The sequence below is a fragment of the Symphalangus syndactylus genome, chromosome 13, assembly GCF_028878055.3.
Source record: "Symphalangus syndactylus isolate Jambi chromosome 13, NHGRI_mSymSyn1-v2.1_pri, whole genome shotgun sequence".
In the NCBI taxonomy this organism is placed as follows: domain Eukaryota; kingdom Metazoa; phylum Chordata; class Mammalia; order Primates; family Hylobatidae; genus Symphalangus; species Symphalangus syndactylus.
Window position 1 is genome coordinate 104484798 of NC_072435.2, and position 24147 is coordinate 104508944.

At 45.4% G+C, this 24147-nt stretch overlaps 1 protein-coding gene across 1 annotated transcript in view; it reads right to left on the reverse strand.

The window, feature by feature from the left end:
• The window catches only part of SVOP (SV2 related protein), a 107761-nt gene that overhangs the window by 21687 nt on the left and 61927 nt on the right, over positions 1 to 24147 (reverse strand). The window contains exons 7-11 of the mRNA XM_055238612.2: positions 13932 to 13995; positions 9339 to 9464; positions 7387 to 7515; positions 5823 to 5896; positions 2774 to 2850 (exon numbers count right to left, since the gene is read on the reverse strand). Of these exons, the coding sequence (XP_055094587.1) occupies positions 2774 to 2850; positions 5823 to 5896; positions 7387 to 7515; positions 9339 to 9464; positions 13932 to 13995 (470 nt within the window). The remainder of the gene's footprint in view (positions 1 to 2773; positions 2851 to 5822; positions 5897 to 7386; positions 7516 to 9338; positions 9465 to 13931; positions 13996 to 24147) is intronic.

Genomic DNA, 24147 nt, shown 5'->3' on the forward strand with positions numbered 1-24147 from the left:
CCACCTCCAACTGCACAATAGAATCGCCTGGGGAGCTTTTAAAACTCACTAATGCTTGGGCTCCACCTGCCCTCCCAAGTCCTGATTAAACGGGTCTGGGCACTGTTTAAAAGCTTCCTGGCTGGGCATGGTGGCTCATGCCTGTAATCCCAGCACTTTGGGAGGCCAAGGTGGGTGGATCACGAGGTCAAGAGATCGAGACCATCATGGCCAACATGGTGAAACCCCGTCTCTACTAAAAATACAAAAAATTTGCTGGCCATGGTGGTGGGTGCCTGTAGTCCCAGCTACTCGGGAGGCTGAGGCAGGAGAATCACTTGAACCCGGGAGGCGGAGCTTGCAGTGAGCCGAGATTGCGCGGCTGCACTCCAGCCTGGCAACTGAGCGAGACTCCGTCTCAAAAAAAAAAAAAAAAAGTTTCCTGGGTGAGTCTGTTATGTGGCTGTGGTGGAGAGCCAACTTGGTCCTCAAACTTAATGTGCACATTAGAATTATTGCACAGGATCATATCCATAAAGTTCTGAGTACTATACTTCGTGAGGGCTCTTTAGGGGATTTGCAATGATAATTGTATTTATTTATTTTTATTTTTTTACACACACAGAGTCTCACTCTCACCCAGGCTGGATTGCCGAGGCACAATCACGGCTCACGGCAGCCTGGAACTCTTGGGCTCAGGCAATCCTTCTGCCGCAGCCTCCCAACTAGTAGCTAGGACTACAGGCGCACACCACCATGCCCAGGTAATTTTTTAAATTTTTTGTAGAGACAGGGTCTTGCCATGTTGTCCAGGCTGTTCTTGAACTCCTGGCCTCAAGTGATCCTCCTGCCTCTGCCTCCCAAACCGCTAGGATTATGGGTGTGAGACACCATACCCAGCCATAATTTTAACCTATATTAAATTTTCACCTTAAAATACTATTAGGCCCAGGAGGTCAAGGCTGCAGTGAGCTATGATCACACCACTGCTCTCCAGCCTGGGTAACAGAGCAAGACCCTGTCTCAAAAAAAAGAAAAAGAAATGCTATTAGAAAAAATTAACTGAGAGGCCATTAGTCTGAGACAGCTTCAGTGTTGTGGGGTCCTAGGTGAGCAAACTGAAATCAGCTAAGAGTAACTTAACTGCAAACCAAAAATGAAATCCTAAGCTCCCGATCTACTGAACGAATCCCTTCTTGGCCAAGGGGACCCCAGAGAAACCTGAAAAACTGAATTCCGGCCATGATGGGAAGGAGGTTCAGACACACCTTCTTCTTATCCCCCCTCCCTTTTGGAGTTTAGGCACAACTGACCAGCATTAACATTAAAACAAAGATCGTAAGACCAACAAAACAGACTCTTCGTGGCAATCAGATACCAAATTCCAACTTGACTCTAGTAGAACATCATTCAACAGATAGCAGACCCTGAAGGAAATCAAAATATTTTACTCCCAAATATAATTCTTTTTTTTTTCATTTTTGAAATGGAATCTCACTCTGTCGCCTAGGCTGGAGTGCAGTGGTGCAATCTCTGCTCACTGCAACCTCCACCTCCTGAGTCCAAGCGATTCTCCTGCCTCAGCCTCCTGAGTAGCTGGGATTACAAGCACATACCAGCTAATTTTTGTGTTTATAGTGTAGACAGGGTTTTGTCATGTTGGCCAGGCTGGTCTCTAACACCTGGCCTCAGCCTACCCTCCTCGGCCTCCTAAAGTGCTGGGATTACAGGCACGAGCCACCACGCCTGGCCTGCAACTTTTCAGCCTCTTTGCTATGAATAAATAAATAAATAAATAAATAAATAAATAAATAAATTTAACTAACATTCTATTTCTTTTTGCACCTGTAGTCCCAGCTACTCGGGGGGCTGAGGTAGGAGGATCTCTTGAGCCCAGGAGTTGGAGGCTGCAGTGAGCCATGATTGTGCCACTGCACTCCAGCCTGGGTGAAAGAATGAGACCCTGTCTCAATAATAATAATAATAATAATAATAGGCCAGGCGCAGTGGCTCACACCTGTAATCCCAGCACTTTGGAAGTCCAAGGCAGGCAGATGATCTGAGGTCAGGAGTTTGAGACCTGCCTGGCCAACACTGCAAAAACCCATCTCTACTAAAAAAATACAAAAATTAGCCGGACATGGTGGTGCCACCTGTAATCCCAGCTACTTGGGAGGCTGAGGCAGGAGGATCGCTTGAACTCGGGAAGTGGAGGCTGCAGTGAGCCGAGATTAAGCCACTGCACTCCAGCCTGGGCAACAGAGCAAGACTCCATCAAAAATAAAAAATAAAATAATAATAATAATAAATAAAATAATAATAATTTTAAAAAGGAAGATTCACAGCAAACCATGTGAGGGGGCCTAGTTTACCTGAGCTGGCTGACAAGAAAATCTGCTCTGTTTTAATCCAATAAGGAAAGTCACTTTGAAACAACCCACCCGCTTTTTGTTCCCTGTTTCTGTTTTCTTCAGCTCTTTTCTACTGATTCATAAATTGCTGTCTGCTCAGATAAACTCTTCAAAATTGCCTCTGTTTTTCTTTAGTGTGTCTTGGTTTATCTTTTAACAGTGCGAACTTCAGAGCCCAAACCCTGACATAAGATGTGGCTCCTCTGAGATTAGCTCCATCGCGACAAGACTGTCCAGGTTTCTACAGAGCGTGTTGGAAACCACAGAAGTAGTACAAGGCCAAGTCCCTTAAGGGCAGAGCCTGGGGTGGGAGTGTGCGCATGACTGTGTATGTGCCTAGGGTGTGGGAGTAGTTAGCTGGCAAAGACAACCAAGATACTCACTGCCGCAGACATCTCCTGCCTGGAAGAGTTCTGTGGTGAGTAGAACTAACCCGTAGTAAGAGAATGCATTGGAAAACCTGCCAGGAGAAAGCAAGAAAGGTAAAGAAATGATCAGAGGAACACGAGTCCCCTTTCCCTACCCCCTTGGGAAGGGCCAATGTCTACAGTAGCAGGGACCAGTCTTTGGGCTGCACTGGGATTTTGGGGGCTTTACTGGCGACCTTGAGCAAGAAGATGGTAGGTAAAAAAGCATCACGATATGATCAAAGGGAAGTGATCCTGTGTCCTTTGAAAGAGCAAGAACTGTCAGAGGCGTTTGAACCAGAGCACCTCCATCTTGAATAGGAGTTGGGTAAATGAAGGCTGAGACCTACTGGGCTGCATTCCCAGATGGTTAGGCATTTTAAGTCACAGGATAAGATAGGAGGTCGGCCAAGATACAGATCATAAAGACCTTGCTGATAAAGCAGGTTGCAGTAAAGAAGCCAGCTGTGAACCCACCAAAATCAAGATGGCGATGAGAGTGACCTCTGGTCGTCCTCACTGCTACACCCCCACGAGTGCCGTTACAGTTTACAAACGCCATGGCAACTTCAGGAAGTTACCCTATATGGTCTAAAAAGGGAAGGCATGAATAATCCACCTCTTGTTTAGCATATCATCAAGAAATAACCATAAAAATGGGCAACCAGGAGCCCTCGGGGCTGCTCTGCCTATGGAGCAGCCATTCTTTTATTCCTTTACTTTCTTAATAAACTTGCTTTCACATTACTGTATGGACTGGTCTTGAATTATTTCTTGCATGAAATCCAAAAACCCTCTCTTGGGGTCTGAATCCGGACACCTTTCTGGTAACAGAACTATACTATACCAGAGACACAACACCTCCAAGGCTGTCTACTCAACTGGCAATAGGGGAAAAATGGGACCAACCTCTGGAAGAAAACAGTCCCATTAACATCTTTTAGGGCTCTGGGTCAAGTGCGTCAACTTGGACGTGTGATTTTCGAATTTCAGAGCAGAATGACACCATTTATTAATTCCTGGCTGACCCAGGAACTAGAATACACAAGTTTGCAAGACCAGAACATTCTCATCCAGTAGAATAATTATATGAAAACTCAGTCATAATCAGAAGCCAGTGATTCATTTCCTTAGGTTACAATGTGTGCAAGCAAATGTAGTGGCTTTCATAATGCACTAAAATTAGTCTCTAATTAATCGCTTCAGTATTCAAGGAGTGTTGGCCCGACCAAATTACATGTGCTCAAAGGTGGGTATTCTCAACTCTGACCCCCCACCATCCTTTTAAAAAATTCTGCAGGCTCGCTGAGTTGATTGAGCTCTCAGGAACTCGGGGCAGAGCTAGAGCCGTTCTGTAGATTATCAAAGCTTTTTTCTCCTCTTCCCTGTAATTGACCACCTTGGGGACACTTCCCTGTTAATTAGCACCTTTGCTAAATGGTGAATAGAAAAATGAGAACTGGTTAAAAAAGAACATAAAGCCTGAAGCCAGGCCAATTTTGTTCACTGTTAATGCTGTGTACATGAATTGGTGCAAAGGGACTTGAAAGATGACTGCAGCTCCAATTCATTGTGGAGTTGAAGGTGATTACACTCTCCAAATACCACCCCCAACCCACGCCTTCTGTCTCCAGCTCCCTTCCATGGGTATTATTTAAGAAAAGGTCCAACAGGATCAGAACTGGAACTTAAAAGGATGCCCATGTTGACCAAATCAGTGGTTCCCAAAATACGTGCCACATGCCACCCCTGTGGTACCCAAGGGGCAATATGGGCTACAGGGAAGACACTGACATAGTATAAATACACATACATACGCACACACGTATTTTTGAGACAGAGTCTCACTCTGTTGCCCAGGCTGGAGTGCAGGGGTGCAATGTCGGCTCACTGCAGCTTCTGTCTCCCGGGTTCAAGCGGTTCTCATCCCCCAGCCTCCCAAGTAGCTGGGACTACAGGTGCCCACCACCATGCCTGGCTAATTTTTGTATTTTAGTAGAGATAGGATTATGCCATGTTGGCCAGGCTGATCTCGAACTCCTGACCTCAGGTGATCCACCTGCCTCAGCCTCCCACAGTGCTGGGATTACAGGCATGAGACACCACACCAGCCCACATAGCAGCAATATTTAATCATATTGTGAAAGAAAAATTACCTTTTAAGTTTACTTTCAATCCTTTTAAATTATATCCCAGTCTCACTTATGTGCTAATGAGTCCTTAACACCTCTCCTCTCCCGTCTCTTTTTATTTTGAGACAGGGTCTCACTCTGTTGCCTAGGCTGGAGTACAGTGGCATGATCACAGCTCATTGCAGCCTCAACCTCCTGGGCTCAAGTGATCCTCCCACCTCAGCCTCCTGAGTAGCTGGGACCACAGGTGCATGCCTCCACACCCAGCTAACTTAAACATTTTTTGTAGAGACAGGGTTTTACCATATTGCCCAGGCTGGTCTCAAACTGCTGGCCTCAAGAGATCTTCCCAACTCGGCCTTACCAAAGTGTTGGGATTATGGGCATGAGCCACCATGCCCAGCCAGCCTTTTTTTCTCTTAAATACAGAGGCTCACTGCCTCTGCAAACCATCTGTCTAGTTACTTTTGCTGGTATTTCTCTTTAAGAGTGCCTTCTATCTGTGACTTGCAATTAAGGTGTTTTCTTTTAAAGTAGAGTTATAAGCCTGGTTCAGTGGCTTACAACTGGAATCCCAGAATTTGGGGAGGCTGAGGAGGGAGGATTGCTTGAGTTCAGGAGTTCAAGGCTGCAGTAAGCTAGGAGAGCGCCACTGCACTCCAGCCTGCATGGTGATTAAAAGCAGTCAAGTTAAAGAAAAAGATTAAGGAAATAATAGTACGTACAGATGATAACCTGGATATGATGGAAATCAGGAGGATGATGTTCAAACTACGGAAATTTGCAAATGCTGCCTGAAATGAAAGTGCTATCTGTCCATTGCATTAAAACAAAACCCAAAATAGGGCACAGGGAGTGGAAAGGGGTCAAAGTGGTCAACAAACAGCTCTTACCATATAAACCACAGCAACAAAGTTGTCCATCTAAAATGGGGTGTGAAAAGGTCCCTCATTTTGCCTCGGTCTTCCTGTTTCAAAACAAGGACATCGTGTTTATTCTCTCCCCTACAGATGCATGGGAGATGGGCTGGTGGCCTGAGACTAGTGCACACCCAGGCTGGGAGGGAGGTTTCTAGTAAGTAGGACACTGGAGCTCTGAGAACCCAGGTCTCAAATCTATAGGACGCAGCCTCCCAGCCCCTCCAGCCAGAACCCAGCCACGTCCAGGGGCATGATCCCCACAGGATGGATCTCATGCCCTCCAACCTAGAAACCTGGACTTGGGAAGCAGATCCCTCCTTCCTAGCCCCTCAGACCTCAGCACAGATCCAAGGACCCAGCGAGCAGAAAACCAGTCCAAAGCATGTCCAGCCATTTCACACACACACATGCGCCTTCCCCAGTTCTAGGTCTAGGTGGCAACAGTTAATGTGCTGGGAAACTAATTCACCAAAGGCCAATTTACCAAAAGATTGATTAGCTAAATGACCGATTGGCCAATTTTACATAATTTACAAATTTATCAAACTTTGCTTTACGACGTTCTTTAAAAAATGTATGCTATGGCCAGGTGTGGTGGTTCGTGCCTGTAATCCCAGCACTTTGGGAGGCCGGGGCAGGTTGATCACTTGAAGCCAGAAGTTCGAGACCAGCCTGGCTTTCCCTCATCCATGGAAGGGATCGCTCCCCAAAGGCAACCAAATAGGCTTCTGCACCTCTTGAGGAATCCCTCCTGCTCTGCCCCTATGGATTTAGGGCAGGTCCCCTGGACTCTACGTTGTCAGACCAAACACCTCCTTCCAACCTGGTGAAATGCCATTCAGTTCTTCTTGCATAACATAAAAAGAATCAGAAATATAACTTTATTTTAAAAGGTAATTTCTTTATAGAATCTGATGTCTGCTTAAGGTATTTGTCATATTTCTCCAATCTGCTTGGATGGTTCTTGAGGGCAGGGACTGCAGCCTTAAATCCGAATCTTTTCTCCCCATGTGTGCAATGCTGGTGCCTACATACAGTAGGTGCTCATTAAGTTTCACTGTGGGGGACTCCCTGATGGTGTTACCAGTGGAGTGAGGCACGATTCATTAAGAACATCTACACAGGGTGCGGTTTGATCCCCTAGATCTAAGCACACTCCTTCCTAATGTGGTTTTATCGCACAGCTTTTGCCAATCAATCTCATTTGCTAGTCAGACTTCATCTGTGCTGAAAGCTGAAACCAAAGCAGGAGTAGTTACAGGACCCATTAGCAGATGTTACATTTCTCTAATCACTGGTGAAATTCTCCAGGAAGCATTTTTAGAACTTGGCAGTGAAAATACAGATTGGAGTTGCCAAATTACCCCTGCAGGTCCTGTCTACTGGGCCCTCATCTGCTCCATGTGCACACACACACCCCACCTTGGGTACACACACCCACGTGTGTCCACGCATGCATGCCCTACTCCATATGCACACACTCCCCTGCATGCACCCCGATACGCACGTTGCAGAGTCTATTGGTCCAGGCACTGACCTGTCTGGAGATGATGAGTTTCCCCAGCGGCATGGGAGCTCCGTTTTCCGTCGCTATCCTCTTTAAGGTGGCGATTGCCTTCTCCTGGTTCCCTGACAGCACATCATACCTTGCACTTTCAGGCAGCCACTGGGATGGGGGCGACAGGAGACCCAGGTGTGGCTGGTTAGGGTGAAACAGAGCACTCGCTTCTAGCCACATACTGTTGTGTGTGGGGTCTTTAAGAGTGGGGTGTCTGGAGCCAGAGACCTGACTTCAAATCCTGGCCCCGCCATTTATTACGTTGGTTGTGTGACCCTGTACAATTACTTGACTTCTCTGTGCTTTCATTTCCTTCTCCATAAAGTGTGAATGATAAGAGATCCTACCTCTTAGGGCTCTTAAGAGGATTAAACAGGATAATCCAGGCAACGTGCCTAGTGCAGTGCCTGGTATGAGTTAATACAGTTATTATTATCGTCACGGTTGCTATTACTATTATTTGGGGCTGCTTTCAGAATTCCAGGTGAGGGCTGAATTAAATTAAGATCACTATCAGAAATCTCACCCCCATCTTTCAAGGAATTACACCTCACCTGTATTCAGCATCATCTTGCAAACTCAGTTCAAGAGAAAGAAAGAAATCAGAAAGATTTTTAGGCCAATGGAAGTCCCAACCCCAAATGACTACATACATACATTTCCGTAAAAATGGAGCAACAGCTGTTTGAAACAGCAGGTATACTGGAGAAAAGACTAGGAGTTAGAAGATCTGATTTAGAGTTCTTTTGTCTATTTGCTGTAGGCCCTTTAACAAGTCATTTAGCCCTTCTGGGCTTCAGTTTTCTCATCAATAAAAAGAGGATATAGCAGAGAGCGCAAATGCCCACCAACATTCTGCTTCCTTTTTCATAGTGCAAAGTTGTCCTCAGATGTGGCTGCCCAGACAGGGACTACATTTCCCAGCTCCCCTTGCATCTAGGTGGGACCATGTGACTTGCGTTCACCAATGGCATATGAGCAGACTATTCCTGGCCAAGGTATTTAAGAAGTGACTGTGCGGTCTCCACTTGCCTTTTGTAAGTCTGTTGTCTGTATGTAGAAGACTTCAAAGCCCTAGAGGATGGCAGAGCCCCAGCTGGACAAAAACTGAGCCCAGAATTCCACTTGCCAACCAGAAAAGTCATTCCGAACTATTGTGTTAGTGAGAGAGCAGCTCCTATCGTGCTGTTACTGAACTTGTGGGCTTTGTTTCAGCAGCTGGTATCATCCTGACTAATATAGGGGTTCATTATAGTCCTGTGATTATTGGAAGGAATAAATATGATAATGCATGGAGCACAGAGCCTGCCGCACAGTTAAGCTTAATAATTACTAATACTTATTATCATTACCAGGAATTTTTGTCATATTTACCATACATGAGAACTACCCATCTCTAGGCTTATTTTAGTGCCTACTGGCTGTAAAGTGTTTCATGCATGTGCTCATGAAATGATGAGTATGTGGCAAGATCTCAGTAGAGGGTGTGGTTTATGCACAGACGAGATGAAGAGATCATTTAAACTCCTGGAGCCAGCCATGCCTGAAGTCTGACTTAATCCTCTGAAATGTATTTATCCCTCTCTTTTACTCAAGCCAGTTTGAATTGGGTTTCTGTCACTTGCAACTTAAGAGTCTCAACTAGTGCAATACAATTAGTTTTAAGTGTAGATTTTGCAATGATGGGGCCAATGTATCCTCCCATCCCCAGTTATCTCCCCAGAAAACATCCCAGAAGTGTCTGTCTGGAGGAAATCTAACACTCCATACTGGGGCTACCCCACGCCATAGCTCCCTTCTCTCATTTCCTGATTTGAAAAAATAATCTTAAAAGGTGGCTTTGGTATCCTTCCCCATCCCCTCCCCACCAAAATAGAGTGGACAGTAAGGTGTCAGAGAGCAAAAGCTGAAATCTCTTAAAGGATACCTACGAAACACAGCACGGCAAAGAGGAGGAGCGGGACAGCCGAGAGGATGAGCAGCCAACGCCAGCCCAGGCTGGGCATCACGAACACAGCCAGGACGACCTCGAACACTGTCCCGATGGCCCAGAATACCTGGCATAGGAGAATCAGGATCAGTGGTGGGAGTAGCATGGTCCATACAGTGAGGAATTATGGGGGCACTGTGGACAAGGGTATCTCTATGGGTAAGGAAGGGGTCATTGAAGTCAGCAAGATTAGAATAGCCACCCTTTCCCTGTGGTCTATATGGTTGGGCCAGGGCTGCCATGTTGCCCAGCTCACGAGGGTACCATTATACACTGTATAATATTTGCATGGCTCTGCATGCCCGCTGGAGCTGGGCAATGTGGCAGCTTTGGTTAAGGAGATCAATATGATCAATATTACGTGATGTCAAATTGGTAGTGAACACATTGGTTCTCTCTCTGTCTTTCTGTCTTTTTGTCTTGCTGTGTCACCCAGGCTGAAGTACAGTGTCCCGATCATGGCTCACTGTAGCCTCAACCTCCCAGGCTCAAGCAATCCTCCCACCTCAGCCTCCTGAATGGCTGGAACTACAGGCACATGCCAACATGTCTGGCTAATTTTTTTGTATTTTTAGTACAGGCAGGGTTTCACTATGTTTCCCAGGCCTCCTGGGCTCCTTGGCCTCCCAAAGCGCTGGGATTACAGGCATGAGCCACCAGACCCGGCCTCAAATTTTTTATTATGGTAAAATACACATAACAAAATTTACCATCTTAACCATTTTTAAGTGTACAGTTCAGTGGTATTAAATACATTCACAATATTGTGCAAACATCACCACTCCCCTTCTCCAGAACTCAGCTTGCAAACATGAAAGTCTGTACCCATTTTTTTTTTTTTTTTTTTTTGAGACGGAGTCTCGCTCTGTCACCCAGGCTGGAGTGCAGTGGCGCGATCTCGGCTCACTGCAAGCTCCGCCTCCCGGGTTCACGCCATTCTCCTGCCTCAGCCTCTCCGAGTAGCTGGGACTACAGGCGCCCGCCACCACGCCTGGCTAATTTTTTGTATTTTTTAGTAGAGATGGGGTTTCACCGTGGTCTCGATCTCCTGACCTCGTGATCTGCCCGCCTCGGCCTCCCAAAGTGCTGGGATTACAAGCGTGAGCCACCGCGCCCGGCCCCATTTTTTTTTTTTTTGAGACAGAGTCTTGCTCTGTCGCCCAGGCTGGAGTACGGTGGCACAATCTCGGCTCACTGAAACCTCTGCCTTGCAGGTTCAAGCGATTCTCCTGCCTCAGCCTCCCAAATAGCTGGGATTACAGGCGCCCCCCCAACCACACCCAGCTAATTTTTGTATATTTAGTAGAGATATGATTTCACCATGTTGGCCAGGGTGGTCTTGAACTCCTGACCTCAGGTGATCCACCCCCCTCGGCCTCCCAAAGTGCTGGGATTACAGGCGTGAGCCACCGCGCCTGGCCAGAAAGTCTGTACCCATTAAACAATAACTCTCCATTCCTCTCCACTCCCAGCCCTTGGCAACCACTATTCTACTTTTCGTCTCTATGAATTTGCTTACTCTAGGTACCTCATATAAGTGGAATCATGCAGTATTTGTCTTTTTGTGACTGGCTTATTTCCCTGAGCATAATGTCCTCAAGTTTCGTCTGCGTAGTACCATATGTCAGAATGTCCTTCCTTTTTAAGGCTGAATAATATTCCAATGAATTATAGACCACAGCTTGTTTGTCCACATGTGTGTTGATGGACACTTTGGTTGCTTCCATGTCTTAGCTAGTGTGAATAATGCGGCTATGAACGTGATTGTACAAAATGGACACATTGATTTTGCTCACTGACATCCATCTCCCTTGCCCAATGATGCCCCAGAATTCCTTATCAGAATTGCCCCTTCTCAATGGGGCTGAATATCTTCTGTTTGCCTGTCCAAGTCACCCTCCATCCTTTTCCACTTTTATATGGATTCCATCAACAGGATCCCTGTCCTAACGCTTCCCATTGGGTGCAGCCAATGTGGAGCCCTGCAGGAGATGGAAGCGGGGGAGGAAGAAGAGACTGAAGCACTTATTCCCCTGGCTCCCTCCCTGCAGAGCCGTCGTGGCTGGCTGCATCCGTCAGCTGAGGGTCCTAGCTCCTGTCCGGCAGCCTTCATCACACAACTCTCTGGGCAGCTCATCAATCCCTCTCTTTGCCCCTTCTGGCCTGGGGTGGTAACACCTTGTGGGACTTTATAAATAGTCCCTTTATTTATTTATTTATTTGTTGTTATTGTTGTTTTGAGATGGAGTCTCGCTCTGTTGCCCAGGCTGGAGTTCAGTGGTGCAATCTCAGCTCACTGCAACCTCTGCCTCCCAGGCTCAAGCAATTATTGTGCCTCAGCCTCCTGAGTAGCTGGGATTACAGGTGTGTGCCACCATGCCTGGCTAATTTTTTTGTAGAGATGGGGTTTTGCCATGTTGGCCAGGCTGGTCTCAAACTCCTGACCTCAAGCAATCTGCCTGCCTTGGCCTCCCAAAGTGCTGGGATTATAGGTGTGAGCCACTGTGCCCGGCCAATAGTCCCTTTATTAAATCATCCGCAATGATCCTAATTTTAGAAGCTGTTTCCTACTGGGACCCTGACTCTACAACTACAGTCCATTCCAAAACCTGGCCCTCCGGCCTCCCCATTTGTTCTGGAGCCCCCAAGAAACTTCCAAAGTCCCCTTTTGCTTAAGTGAACCATAGTCCATTTCTGTTGCTGACAATCAGAAGTGACAGAAAAATGTCTAACAACAAGTAATGCACTCATTAATAAGAATGGACACCAGTGGCCGGGCGCGGTGGCTCACCCTGGTAATCTCAACACTTTGGGAGGCTGGGGTGCGTGGGTCATGAGGTCAGGAGTTCAAGATCAGCCTGGCCAAGATGGTAAAACTTGTCTCTACTAAAAATATTAAAAAAAAATTAGCGGGGCGTGGTGGTAGGCGCCTGTAATCTCAGCTACTCAGGAGGCTGAGGCAGAGAATTGCTTAAACCTGGGAGGCGGAGGATGCAGTGAGCCAAGATTGCGCCACTGCTCCAGCCTGGGCAACAGAGAGAAACTCTTGTCTCAAAAAAAGAAAAAAAAAAAAAAAAAAATGGACACCAGTTATACAGGCCCATACCACTTGCACTGGGCCAAGATTTAACTCTTTAGTTGCTGAATCCTGGGAAGCCCTGAGAAAGGACAGAGTGTCAGGCAATGAAAGGCAGTCAGATTTCAAGATCAGCTGGTCTAGACACATTTCCTTTCCTCCTCCTCCTCCTCCTTCTCATTCCTCTTCCTCTTCTTCGTCTCTCTTCCTCCTCTTCCTCTTCTTCTTCTTCTTTTTTTTTTTTTTTTTGAGACAGAGTCTTGCTCTGTCGCCTAGGCTGGAGTGCAATGGCACAATCTCGGCTCACTGCAACCTTCACCTCCTGGGTTCAAGCAATTCTCCTGCCTCAGCCTTCCAACTAGCTGGTATTACAGCCCGCCACTGTACCTGACTAACTTTTTGTATTTTTTAGTAGAGATGGGGTTTCACCATGTTGGCCAAGCTGGTCGTGAACCCCTGACCTCAGGTGATCCAAATGCCTCGGCTTCCCAAAGTACTAGGATTATGGGCATGAGCCACTGCACCCAGCCTTTTTTTTTTTTTTTTTTTTTTAATAGATGGGGTGTTGCTCTGCCACTCAGGCTGGAGTGCAGTGATGTGATCACATCTCACTGCAGCCTCGAACTCCTGGCCTCAAGTGATCCTCTTGCCTTGGCCTCCCAAAGTCCCAGATGCATTTCAATATTTAAACAACGGATTCATCCACATCAGTGTGGATCAGCAGAGCATCACCCTAACTGGTAAGAAGCAGATGTAGTCAGGATGTTGGGCTGTGGGAGCAATGCGAGTAACATTGTCAGTGTGGTTAAAATGATTGGGGACATCAGAGAGGGTTCATAGTCATCACTGTTGGAATCAGTGTCCAGCATGGGCAAATAAACCATTCTGCCACTGTGTGGAGGGGGCCACTGGGCAGCTGCATGAGGCGGGGAGTCATGGAGCCACTGTATTTGCTCTGAGATCTTTCAGATCATGGTTAGAAAATGGGTCACGAGACCCTGGAAGAAAAACTTGAGAGGAACTAGCTGGACCACGAAAGTTTTAAGACAGCCTATAGGCCACAGAAATGGTCAAGAATGGAAATTCTTGACCAAAAAGACAGGTGGCAGGTGATGATACAGGTGCGGGCCAGAGTTTGGTCTACTCACGCCACACCATTCAACACCAACTCTCAGATACAAGCTATTTCCAGTTCAAGAAAAACATACTCTTCCATACCCTTGCCGACACTTTTTTTTGAGGGATGATAGATTGAATGTTCTTGTCAATTGAAGAATTTGTCCTTATTGCAAAACGGGCATGTCAGAAATGATGTAACTGATCCTTTTATGTCTTTGCATATTGAGTCTGTAATTTTTTTTCTTAAACTCCCTTTTCCTTGACCTGTGGCTCAAGACATCTGAGAACCTCCTGCCGGAATCCACACACCCTAGAGACCCAGGCCACTCTCCTCCTTACCTCAATCAGCAAAATACATTTAGCTCTGGCTTTCATGGGAAGGAACTCGGCATACAGCGTCACCCTGGGAATGTAAAAGGGACGGAAAGGGAGTTAAGATCAGAACTGGGTGGGAAAATGGCTACCGTTTTCTGAATTTGCAGCCAACATTCCTCCAAGGGTGGTCAGTGAACCACTTACATCAGAATTTCCTGAGATGATGATGGTTAAATATACAGATGTCTAGCTCCCTCCCTTCCTAGACCTTCAGAAACAGACTCCCAGGGATGAGGCCCTGGCATCTGCATTTTTATTTTATTGTATTTATTTATTTATTTATTTATGAGTCTCACTCTGTCACCCAGGCTGAAGTGCAATCATAGCTTACTGCACAACCTTGAACTCCTGGGCTCAAGTGATCCTCCTGCCTCAGCCTCCAGAGTAGCTAAGACTACAGGCATGCACCACCACTCTTGCCTAATTATTATTATGATGATTTGTAGAGATGTATGTTACCCAGGCTGGTCTCGAACTCCTGGCCTCGAGCGATCCTTCCACCTCAGCCTCCAAAAGCGCTGGGAATACAGATGTGAGGCACCATGCCCGGGCTGACCTGCATTTTTAACTCCCCAAGTGATTCTCAAATTTCCTAACTGCTGCCATTGAGCCCTACCCATAATCCAATAAATCCAGGGAAAAATGTTTTCTTGGCAGGAACACCTCAACCTGAGCCCTTGTCAGCACACAATGTCAATCTGTCCCATCACTGGTGACATTAATTTTCATCACCTGATCAAGCTGGTGATGGAGATTACCAGCTTGGTAATCTGGTCTAACAGATTTCTCCACCCTAAGTTATAATATTCCATTTGTGAATAAGAATATTTCCCCTTTGTGGGGAAGTATTCAGATTATGCCAATATCCTGCTCCCCATAGAACCTCTACCCACCAGCTTTTAGCCATTGACTATCTCTATCTACATCATCTACCACTGTGATGGTAACAAATGGTTGTTTTTGTTTGTTTTGTTTTTTGAGACAGGGTGTCACCCTATCCCCAGGCTTGAGTGCATGGTGTGATCATGGCTCACTGCAGCTTCAACCTTCCAGGCTCAAGCCATCCTCTTACCAGCCTCCAACACTACAGGTGCTAGGACTATAGGCACACACCACCACGACTGGCCAATTTTTTTTTTTTTTTTTTTTTTTATTGTGGAGATGAGGTCTCACTATGTTGTTCATGCTGGTCTCAAACTCCTGGGCTCAAGCAATCCTCCTGCCTTGACTTCCCAAAGCGCTAGGATTACAGGCATGAGCCACTGCGCCCAGCCCCACAAATGGTATTTTTTATTTTTATCATTCCTTGTGTATTTATTAGTTGACATTCAACTGTAAGAAAGAGATTTTCCTTCTTCCCTTCATCATATCTGTCTATCCATTTAATCAGTATAGACTTGTGGAGTCCTATTTACACAGTGGGTTGAAGCCCGTTACTATTTTGATACTTAGAAGAGCTTTTTCCTCCTCCCCTTTGTCTATCTTATCTTCTATCTATCTATCTATCTATCTATCTATCTATCTATCTATCATCTATCCATTTAGTCAGTAAGGATTGGAGGATTCCAATTTTACTCCATGAGTTGCAACCTGTTTTTATTATTATTATTATTATTTTGAGACAGGGTCTTACTCTGTCACTCAGGCTGGAGTGCAGTGGCATAATCTTGGCTCACTGAAACCTCCACCTCCCGGTTTCAAGCAATTCTCCCACCTCAGCCTCCTGAGTAGCTGAGATTACAGCTGCCTGCCACCATGCCTGGCTAATTTTTGTATTTTTTGGTAGAAATGGGGTTTCACCATGTTGCCTAGGCTGGTCTCAAATTCCTGACCTCAAGTGATCTGCCTGCCTCAGCCTCCTAAAGTCCTGGAATTACAGGTGTGAGCCACCATGCCTGGCCTGCAACCTGTTATTATTTTGATGCTCAGACTGCCCCAGATCTGCCCAGTGGGAGCCCCTTCAAGCTGATTCCTATTGTCTTTTTGGCATGTCTCCATCATTCCTTGTGGTCTTCCCTATTTTCTAGCACAAGATATCCAGCTCATCTTATACTTCCCTTGCCCCAGCCCTGGAGTCTGTCATCACCTTTCTAAGAAGCCCTGGTTCCCTTTGGCAGAAGATGGTATTTAGAAACCAAGATCTCTGTGCTCAGTGTGCTCATTGCTCCGGGGGTGTCACTGCTGCTGGGCCTCTTGGTGGACACAGCTAAGAGATTATCTGTCTGTCTATCTATCTATCTATCTCTATCTTACTTCTCTCCCTCTCTCTTCACACACTCACCATATCTATATCTATCTGTGTATATTTATTTAAAAACGAGTTCATACTGATACTTTCCATTTCAGTTCATCACCTTAGGGTTCATTCTAAACTTCCTCACTTCCATGTTGCAATACTCTTCTCCAATAATGGGAAATCTGGTCTCATTATCCTCTATACGGCTATGTCTCTGCTCAATTTACTTGTTTGCTTAATGTAACCAGCATCCCAACTGCACTGGCTGCCTCCTCTGTCTGCTGCTTCCACGCTTTCCTCCTTTTCACTTCCTCAGACTTTGGGCATGCTGGACAGGGAAGGGAACTTTTGAACCAGCCCCTGCTCCCACCTACCCCATGCTGTCTTCAATTTTGCTAGAAAGAGGAGGCCTTCTTTTCTCTCATATCTCCCACCTAAGCCAGGCATCTGAGCTACTAAATGGCTTCATGTTACTCTCCTAGCTCCTCTTAAGGGGTGGGGGTTGGGGGATAAAGGGAAGTTAATTTCCTTTAACCTTGTGAAGGCAGATGGTGCTGGGGACACATTTAGATCTCCTAGGATCCCTTTACTAGGTCTGCGTGCCCACCTTGCGCTTCTGCTAATGGCTCATACCTGCAACCTTCTCTTAGGGATACTCTTGAGCAACTGAAGCTGCATCACCCCAGAGGTACCTAGGAGTTATGCCCATCTCCCCAGGGCAGGCTGCAGACTGGCATGTATGTGTATAAAAGGCCCACCCCCTGGCATTGGTATTTATATTCCTTCCAGATCTTGTGGAGCAATGAACACTCCCTTAGCTCCCTGTGTGCTCAGGTGAGTCCAGAAGAAACCACATCCTTGTGAACTTCTTCCCTGTATCTTTCTCTTAGCATCTTTCATTCTTACAGCTTCCTCCCAAAAACACTCTCAATAAATCACTTGCAGAGGAACCTCTGCCCCCGGTTCTGCCTGCTTCTATGCAACCCAATCAATGGGTTTCCTTACGGAGCATTTCACTTTTCAAAAGGTGGCCTCAGCAATACCACTGAGATTTAGACACAGTTCTATCATCAGTAAAAGTCCTTGTTAGGGTTCTGAGCAAAGGCACCTCAATCCAAAGCAAGAAGAATTCTCAGGAGCCTCAGAAGAAAGGCTAGGGCTTCAGTAGTTCAGTGGGACTCTCTTTAGAGAAAAGCATGAAGAAAATGTTAATGCCAGCTGGTCTCGCTTAACAGTGTATTTTAGTACCTTCTCTCTTTCTGTCTTAGTCTGTCTTCTTCTTTCTGTATGAATCCCTAGCTGAGATCATACTCAAGAGCTTTGAATGCCTATTATCAATCTGATTTATAAGTAAGCATTTCCATGCCATTCAATAGGCTCTTGCACACATCTATTCTATCACATGCATGAACCATACTATCCTTAATAATAGCAACCTTTTATTGAGTATCTACTATGTGCCTAACACTATTCTAGATGTTCTGCATGGATTATCTCACCCAATAAGTATTGCAAGTCAATGGGGGTAATTACAATTCCCAATGTGTGTGTGTGTGTGTGTCTGTGTGTGTGTGTGTGTGTGTGAGAGAGAGAGAGAGAGAGAGATGGTTTGGCTCTTGTCCCCACTCAAATCTCATGTTGAAATGTAATTCCCAATGTTGGGGGAGGGACCTGGTGGGAGGTAATTGGCTCACGGGGGTGGATTTCCCCCTCGTAGTTCTCGTGATAGTGAGTGAGTTTTCATGAGATCCAGTTGTTTAAAAGTGTGTAGCACTTCCCTCTTCGCTCTCTCTCTTCTGCTGCCATGTGAAGATATGCTTGCTTCACCTTTGCCCTCCACCATGCTTGTAAGTTTCCTGATTTCTCCCCAGCCATACCTCCTGTACAGTCTGTGGAACTGTGAGTCAATTAAACCTCTTTTCTTTATAAACTACCCAGTCTTAGATAGCTCTTTACAGCACTGGGAGAACGGACTACCACCATTTTCATATCTACATCTGTCAACAACAGAAGTTGTTACTTGACCAGGATTGCACAACTAGTAAGTTAGTAAGCAGAAGAGCCAACATTTTAAATTAGGTTTGTCTATATCATGCAGCCCATGAATCACTTCCCTGTCGGGGCAGTTTCACAGTTATAAACAACACTTCCTTAAACATCTTTAGGCTGAAGTCTTTGTCTTCACATTGTTTCCTTAGGACAGATCCCCCTAAGTAGAATTTGAGTCAGAGGGTATGCCTGTTTTTATGATTTGAGATATATACTACCAAAGCGGTTCTCCAAAATGTTGTTCCAATTTATATTCCTTCCAGTACCTCATTCAACAAAAACCATGGGGAATTTCATTAACTAAACCCTGATAATAGAAACCAAGATTATAGTGGTTGCTAAAGATTGCAGCAATTATCATGGATGACTTTGATATTTTATTCTATTTTCTGAATGGTATGCTTATATTATTTTTAAAAATCAATAATAATACCATGTTTACCTTTCCTTCACCAAATCAAAGTCAAACTACTAATCAAGCAAAAATGTGCAGCAGGATATTCTAAGGGCAAAGCTATTTCTGTCCTTAGAGATCGAGGATTTGTTTTTATAACAAACCTATAACCTATTTCATGAAGTCTTTTCATTCTGTTTTTTTGTTTAGAGTATTATATGAATGCAACCTCATTGTAAAATAATTCAGCAATACATAAGCATGCAGAGTATATGATGATTCTTCCTCTCCCTATGACCCCAACTTCCATTTCCCTCCCCCAAAGCCATAACTACTAATCAGTTTGCTTTGCAATCTTTCAGCTTTTTTTTTTTTTTTTTTTGCCCACACAGAGTCTCACTCTCTCATCCAGGCTGGGGTGCAGTGGTGCGATCTCAGGCTCACTGCAACCTCTGCCTCCCAGGTTCAAATGATTCTCCTGCCTCAGCCCGAGTAGCTGGGATTACAGGTGCATGCCACAATGCCCAGCTAATTTTTTTGTATTTTTAATAGAGATGGGGTTTCGCCATGTTAGCCAGGTCTCGAACTCCTGACCTCAGGTGATCCACCCACCTCAGCCTCCCAAAGTGCTGAGATTACAGGCATGAGCTACTGTGCCTGGCCTGCAATCTTTCAGCCTCTTTTCTAAGAAAAAGTAAATACACAAATTTAACTAACATGCTATTTCTTTCTTTCTTTTTCCCTTCTCTTTCCTTCCCTGTCTCCTACCTTTTCCTCCCTCCCTTACTTCTTTCCTTCTTTTTTTTCTTAATACACACAGCACACTGTCAGCGTTCCACCCAAACATCCCCATTCTTAGCATGTCCATGCATGCCAGTCCACCTTCCAACTGCCAGTATCTGTGACCCTTTCCAGAGAACTTTCTCTGGTCATTAAAGCTTGCCTGGCCAGCCTTTGTGGCAGGCCAGAAGTGCCAAAGAATTTAAACTTCCCAGGAGTAGCCCTCACTGGACAGTTCCCTCTCCTTGAAGTGGGACCATCTGGAGGACCTGCGGCTGAGTCTCCCAGAGGAAACTTCTTGCTCTTGAATTTCTGTGTTAGGTTCTGCTTCAATAAGACAATATGGAAATCTTTTCATGTTAATAGAGGTAGATCTACAGCCTTATTTATTTTTGAGACAGGGTCCTGTTCTGTCACCCAGGCTGGAGAGCAGTGGTGCAATCATAGCTCACTGCAGCCTTGAGCTCCTGGGCTCAAAGATTCTCCTGCCTCAGTCTCCCAAGTAGCTGGGATGACAGGCATGCACCAACATGCCCAACTAATTTTTCTTTCTTTCTTTTTTTTTTTTTTTTTTGTAGACATGGAGTCCCACTATTTTGTCCAGGCTGGTCTCACACTCCTGGGCTCAAGCAATCCTCCTGTGTTGGCCTCCCAAAGTGCTGGAAATACAGGCATGAGCCACCATGACTGGCCAAGAATTACTCTTTTTTTGAGACAGCATCTCACTCTGTCACCCAGGCTGGAGTGCAGTGGCACGATATCAGCTTACTGCAGCCTTGACCTCCTGGGGTAGATGATCCTCCTACCTCAGCCTCCCGAGTAGCTGGGACTACAGGTGTGCACCACCACACTTGGCTAATTTTTGTATTTTTTGTAGAGACAAGGTTTCACCACGTTGCCCAGGCTGGTCTTGAATGCCTGAGTCAAGTGAGCTGCCTGCTTCACCCTCCTCCTAAAGTGCTGGGATTGCAGGCATGAGCCACCACGCCCAGCTGAGCATTATTCTTCACAGCTGCATAGCATTCCTCATCTCGGTAGTATCATCATTTATTTAACTGCCCCTATTGATGAATGCTTAGGTTGTGTTCAATTTCTTGCTTTTGCCACCTGTGCCACAAGAAACATCTTTTCCTATAATTGTTGTGCCCTACATTTGGCCATTATTTATAGCAGTTCATTATGAAAACAAGCTACTTGATCTTTATCCAAAGTATGGCAATTATTATAATCAGACTGAAAAATAAAAGAATGAGCAATGAAATTAGCAATGCCAAGAATCAGCTGATTCTGGCATAAATAAATTCCCACTGCAGATAATCACATTTACAGCACTGGGCAATTAGATGCTTGCCATTTGGATCACGTGTTTGGAAAGAAAGAACCTGTGATCTCAGCCTGGCATTTTTGCCTGGTCTTTGGAGGAACGAGGACAGGCTTTGTGTATAAGCTCATTGTAGACACCAATTTGAAGATCATTCTGAGACAGGTTTCAAGGTAGAACAGCTGGGCAGCTACCTGAGGTACTGTCTTTAAGAGCAGCTAAAACACAAGTAGGGCGTGGGTTACCTTACTCCAGGTTTCCCGTCGCAGCCGCTTACGTAAATGGTGTTTCGCTGCGGTACATGGCGCCCTCTACTGGAAGTAAAAACACATTGGCCCAGTGCCAACCTGTATTGATGTTCTCGTGGAGAGACACGGTGCAGTAACAGGTGATTATCATTTTGTTGGTGCTTATTTGCATTTTCTACATTTTCTAAAAGTATATTGTCTGTAATGACAAAAATAAAATTGTATTTAATTCTCTTGCTTGAATTAAAGTATATTCCTTCTGATGTTCCTCCGTAGAGAGAAAGTGTAATTATCTGGGATTCTACATGTGATTCCTATTACCTGCCTTAAAGGGACTAGAAACCTGTTAAGAACCACCAGCCTACACTCCAGAGTCATTCTCCAAATCAGTACCAGAGACGCCGTGGATATAAATGATTTAACAGGACCTTCTGACTATATATGCTCGAAACCCCTTTGAAATTGTTGTTCAACATGGTAAGGGCTTTGGCACCAGACACACCTGGATTTGAACCCAGTTGCAACTGGTTTGCCAAAGTTGCTCCAATATTTTCCTTCCGGGTATCTATGCACCTTTGCAGTGTGACTGCAGCACGTCCCATCAAGAATTCATTTTCCCCTCCCTGGGATCTGGGTGGCCTTGTGACTTGCTCTGACCATCAGAATGTAGCAGAAATGATGTTATGCTAGTTCCAAGCGTAGGCCTCAAGAAGCTTTGTGGCTTCTTCTTGCTGCCTTTGACCCCTGTCCAGATGCCATGGGACCAGGTGCCTGGGTGCCCCATGATTCAGTGGACTGAAGACACATGAGCAAGTCCCATGGAGTCTAGAGGAGCCACCAAACTGCCTCACTGCAGAATCATGAGTTGAATTAATCATTGTTTTAAACCATGAATGCGAAGGTGATTTGTTACAAAGTTGAAGCAAACCTTACATTCCACTTTTTTTTCTTTTCTTTTCTTTTTCTTTCTTTCTTTCTTTCTTTCTTTTTTTGAGTCAGAGTCTCACTCTGTTCCCCAGGCTGGAGTGTAGTGGTGCGATCTCGGCTCACTGCAACCTCCACCCTCCAGGTTCAAGTGATTCTTCTGCCTCAGCCTCCCAAGTAGCTAGGATTACAGGTGTGCATCACCACGCCTGGCTAATTTTTGTATTTTTTAGTAGAGATGGGGTTTTGCCATGTTGCACAGGCTGGTCTCAAACTCCTGGCCTCAAGTGATCCACCTGCCTCAGCCTCCCAAAGTGCTGGAATTACAGGCATGAGCCACTGTGCCCGGGCCCCCTACACTACACTTAATAACTATCTGGCCAGGCACGATGGCTCACACCTGTAATCCCAACACTTTTGGAGGCCAAGTTGGGAGGATCACTTGAGTTCAAGAGCAGCCTGGGTAACATAGTGAGACCGCCCACCCTGTCCCCTGCCGCCCATCTCAACAAAAAATTTTAAAAATTAGCTGGGCGTGGTGGCACACATCTGTACTCCTAGCTACTCCAGAGGCTGTGGTGGGAGGATCGCCTGAGCCCGGGAGTTTGAGGCTGCAGGGAGGTATGATCGTGTTGCTGTACTCCAGCCTTGGCAACAGAGCAAAATCTGGTTTCAAAAATAATAATAGTAACTATCTGACCTCCAGCAAGTCCCTTGTGAGCTCTAAGCCTCAGTTTTCGCATCTGTCATATGGGGATAAAACAGCTGTTCAATGGACCAAGTCGGGTAGTCTGAGCAGAGCATTTAGCAAAGTGCCCAGCACTTGGTAAGCTTCATTACTATATCTACTTTGGGGGAAAGAAAGGAAAGAATGAGGAAGGGAGGAGAGAAGGAGGGTTGTAGAAAAGCACAGATCAGGGTAGAGGAATAGGCTCCTTAATGATCTAATTGACTTTTTTTTTTTTTTGAGACGGAGTTTCACTCTTGTTGCCCAGCCTGGAGTGCAGTGGCATGAACTCGGCTCACTGCAACCTCCACCTCCTGGGTTCAAGCGATTCTCCTGCCTCAGCCTCCCGAGTAGCTGGGGTTACAGGCATGTGCCACCATGCTCAGCTAATTTTGTATTTATAGTAGAGACAGGGTTTCTCCATGTTGGTCAGGCTGGTCTCAAACTCCTGACCTCAGGTGATCTGCCCACCTCAGCCTCCCAAAGTGCTTGGATTACAGGTGTGAGTCACCATGCCTGGCCCTAACTGACATTTATACTTAAAATTCAGAGTACATTACAAGGACTTCTGGTTGTTGAGCTTTTAAGAATTATACAGCAAAATCTTTTTCATCTGGTTTTATGAGTTGCTGCAATAGGATAAAGCTATTGTAAATTAATGGAAACTTTTAATTGCATTTAATCACATCAAAATATCTCCAACTAAATGTTTCCAAATAATGAACTTAAGGGAGCCATTTTTATAACTAGATAGGAACATTGTATAACTAAGACATTATTTTTATGTAAGTGGATAGAGTTACAGCGGTGGGAAGCCAGTGGCTCTCTTGGGTGGCTAAATATTTCTTCTGTAATTTTGTTTCTAGTTTTTATTTGCCCTCCTCACAGATAAAAGAGATATTTAGGCTGGGCGCGGTGGCTCATGCCTGTAATCCCAGCACTTTGGGAGGCTGAGGCAGGCGAATCGCTTGAGGTCAGGAGTTCAAGCCCAGCCTGGTCAACATGGTGTAACCCTGTCTCTATTAAAAATACAAAAATTAGCCGGGTGTGGTGGCATGCTCCCGTAATCCCAGCTACTCGGGAAGCTGAGGTGGGAGTATTGCTTGAACCCAGGAGGTGGAGGTTGCAATGAGCCGAGATATCACGCCACTGCACTCCAGCCTGGGTGACAGAGTAAGAATCTGTCTCCAAAAAAAAAAAAAAAAAAAAAAAAGCTATTTAGTGGAGTAGTTCAGAGAATAGGTTTGGAGGATCAAGTGATGTTTACACCTCAGCTCTGCCATTTACTAGCTATGTGACCTTGGGCATGCTACTTAGTTTCTACAAAGCTCCAGCTTTTGTACCTGTAAAATGGAGATGATCATAATATCTACATCCCAAGATGTTATGAGCGTTAAAGTGGTAATATACGTAAAGCACGAGGCTCAGTGTCTGGAATGTAGTAATAGCTCAATAAACAAGTAGTGTTCAATACATGAACAACTAAATGAGGAAGAAGTAG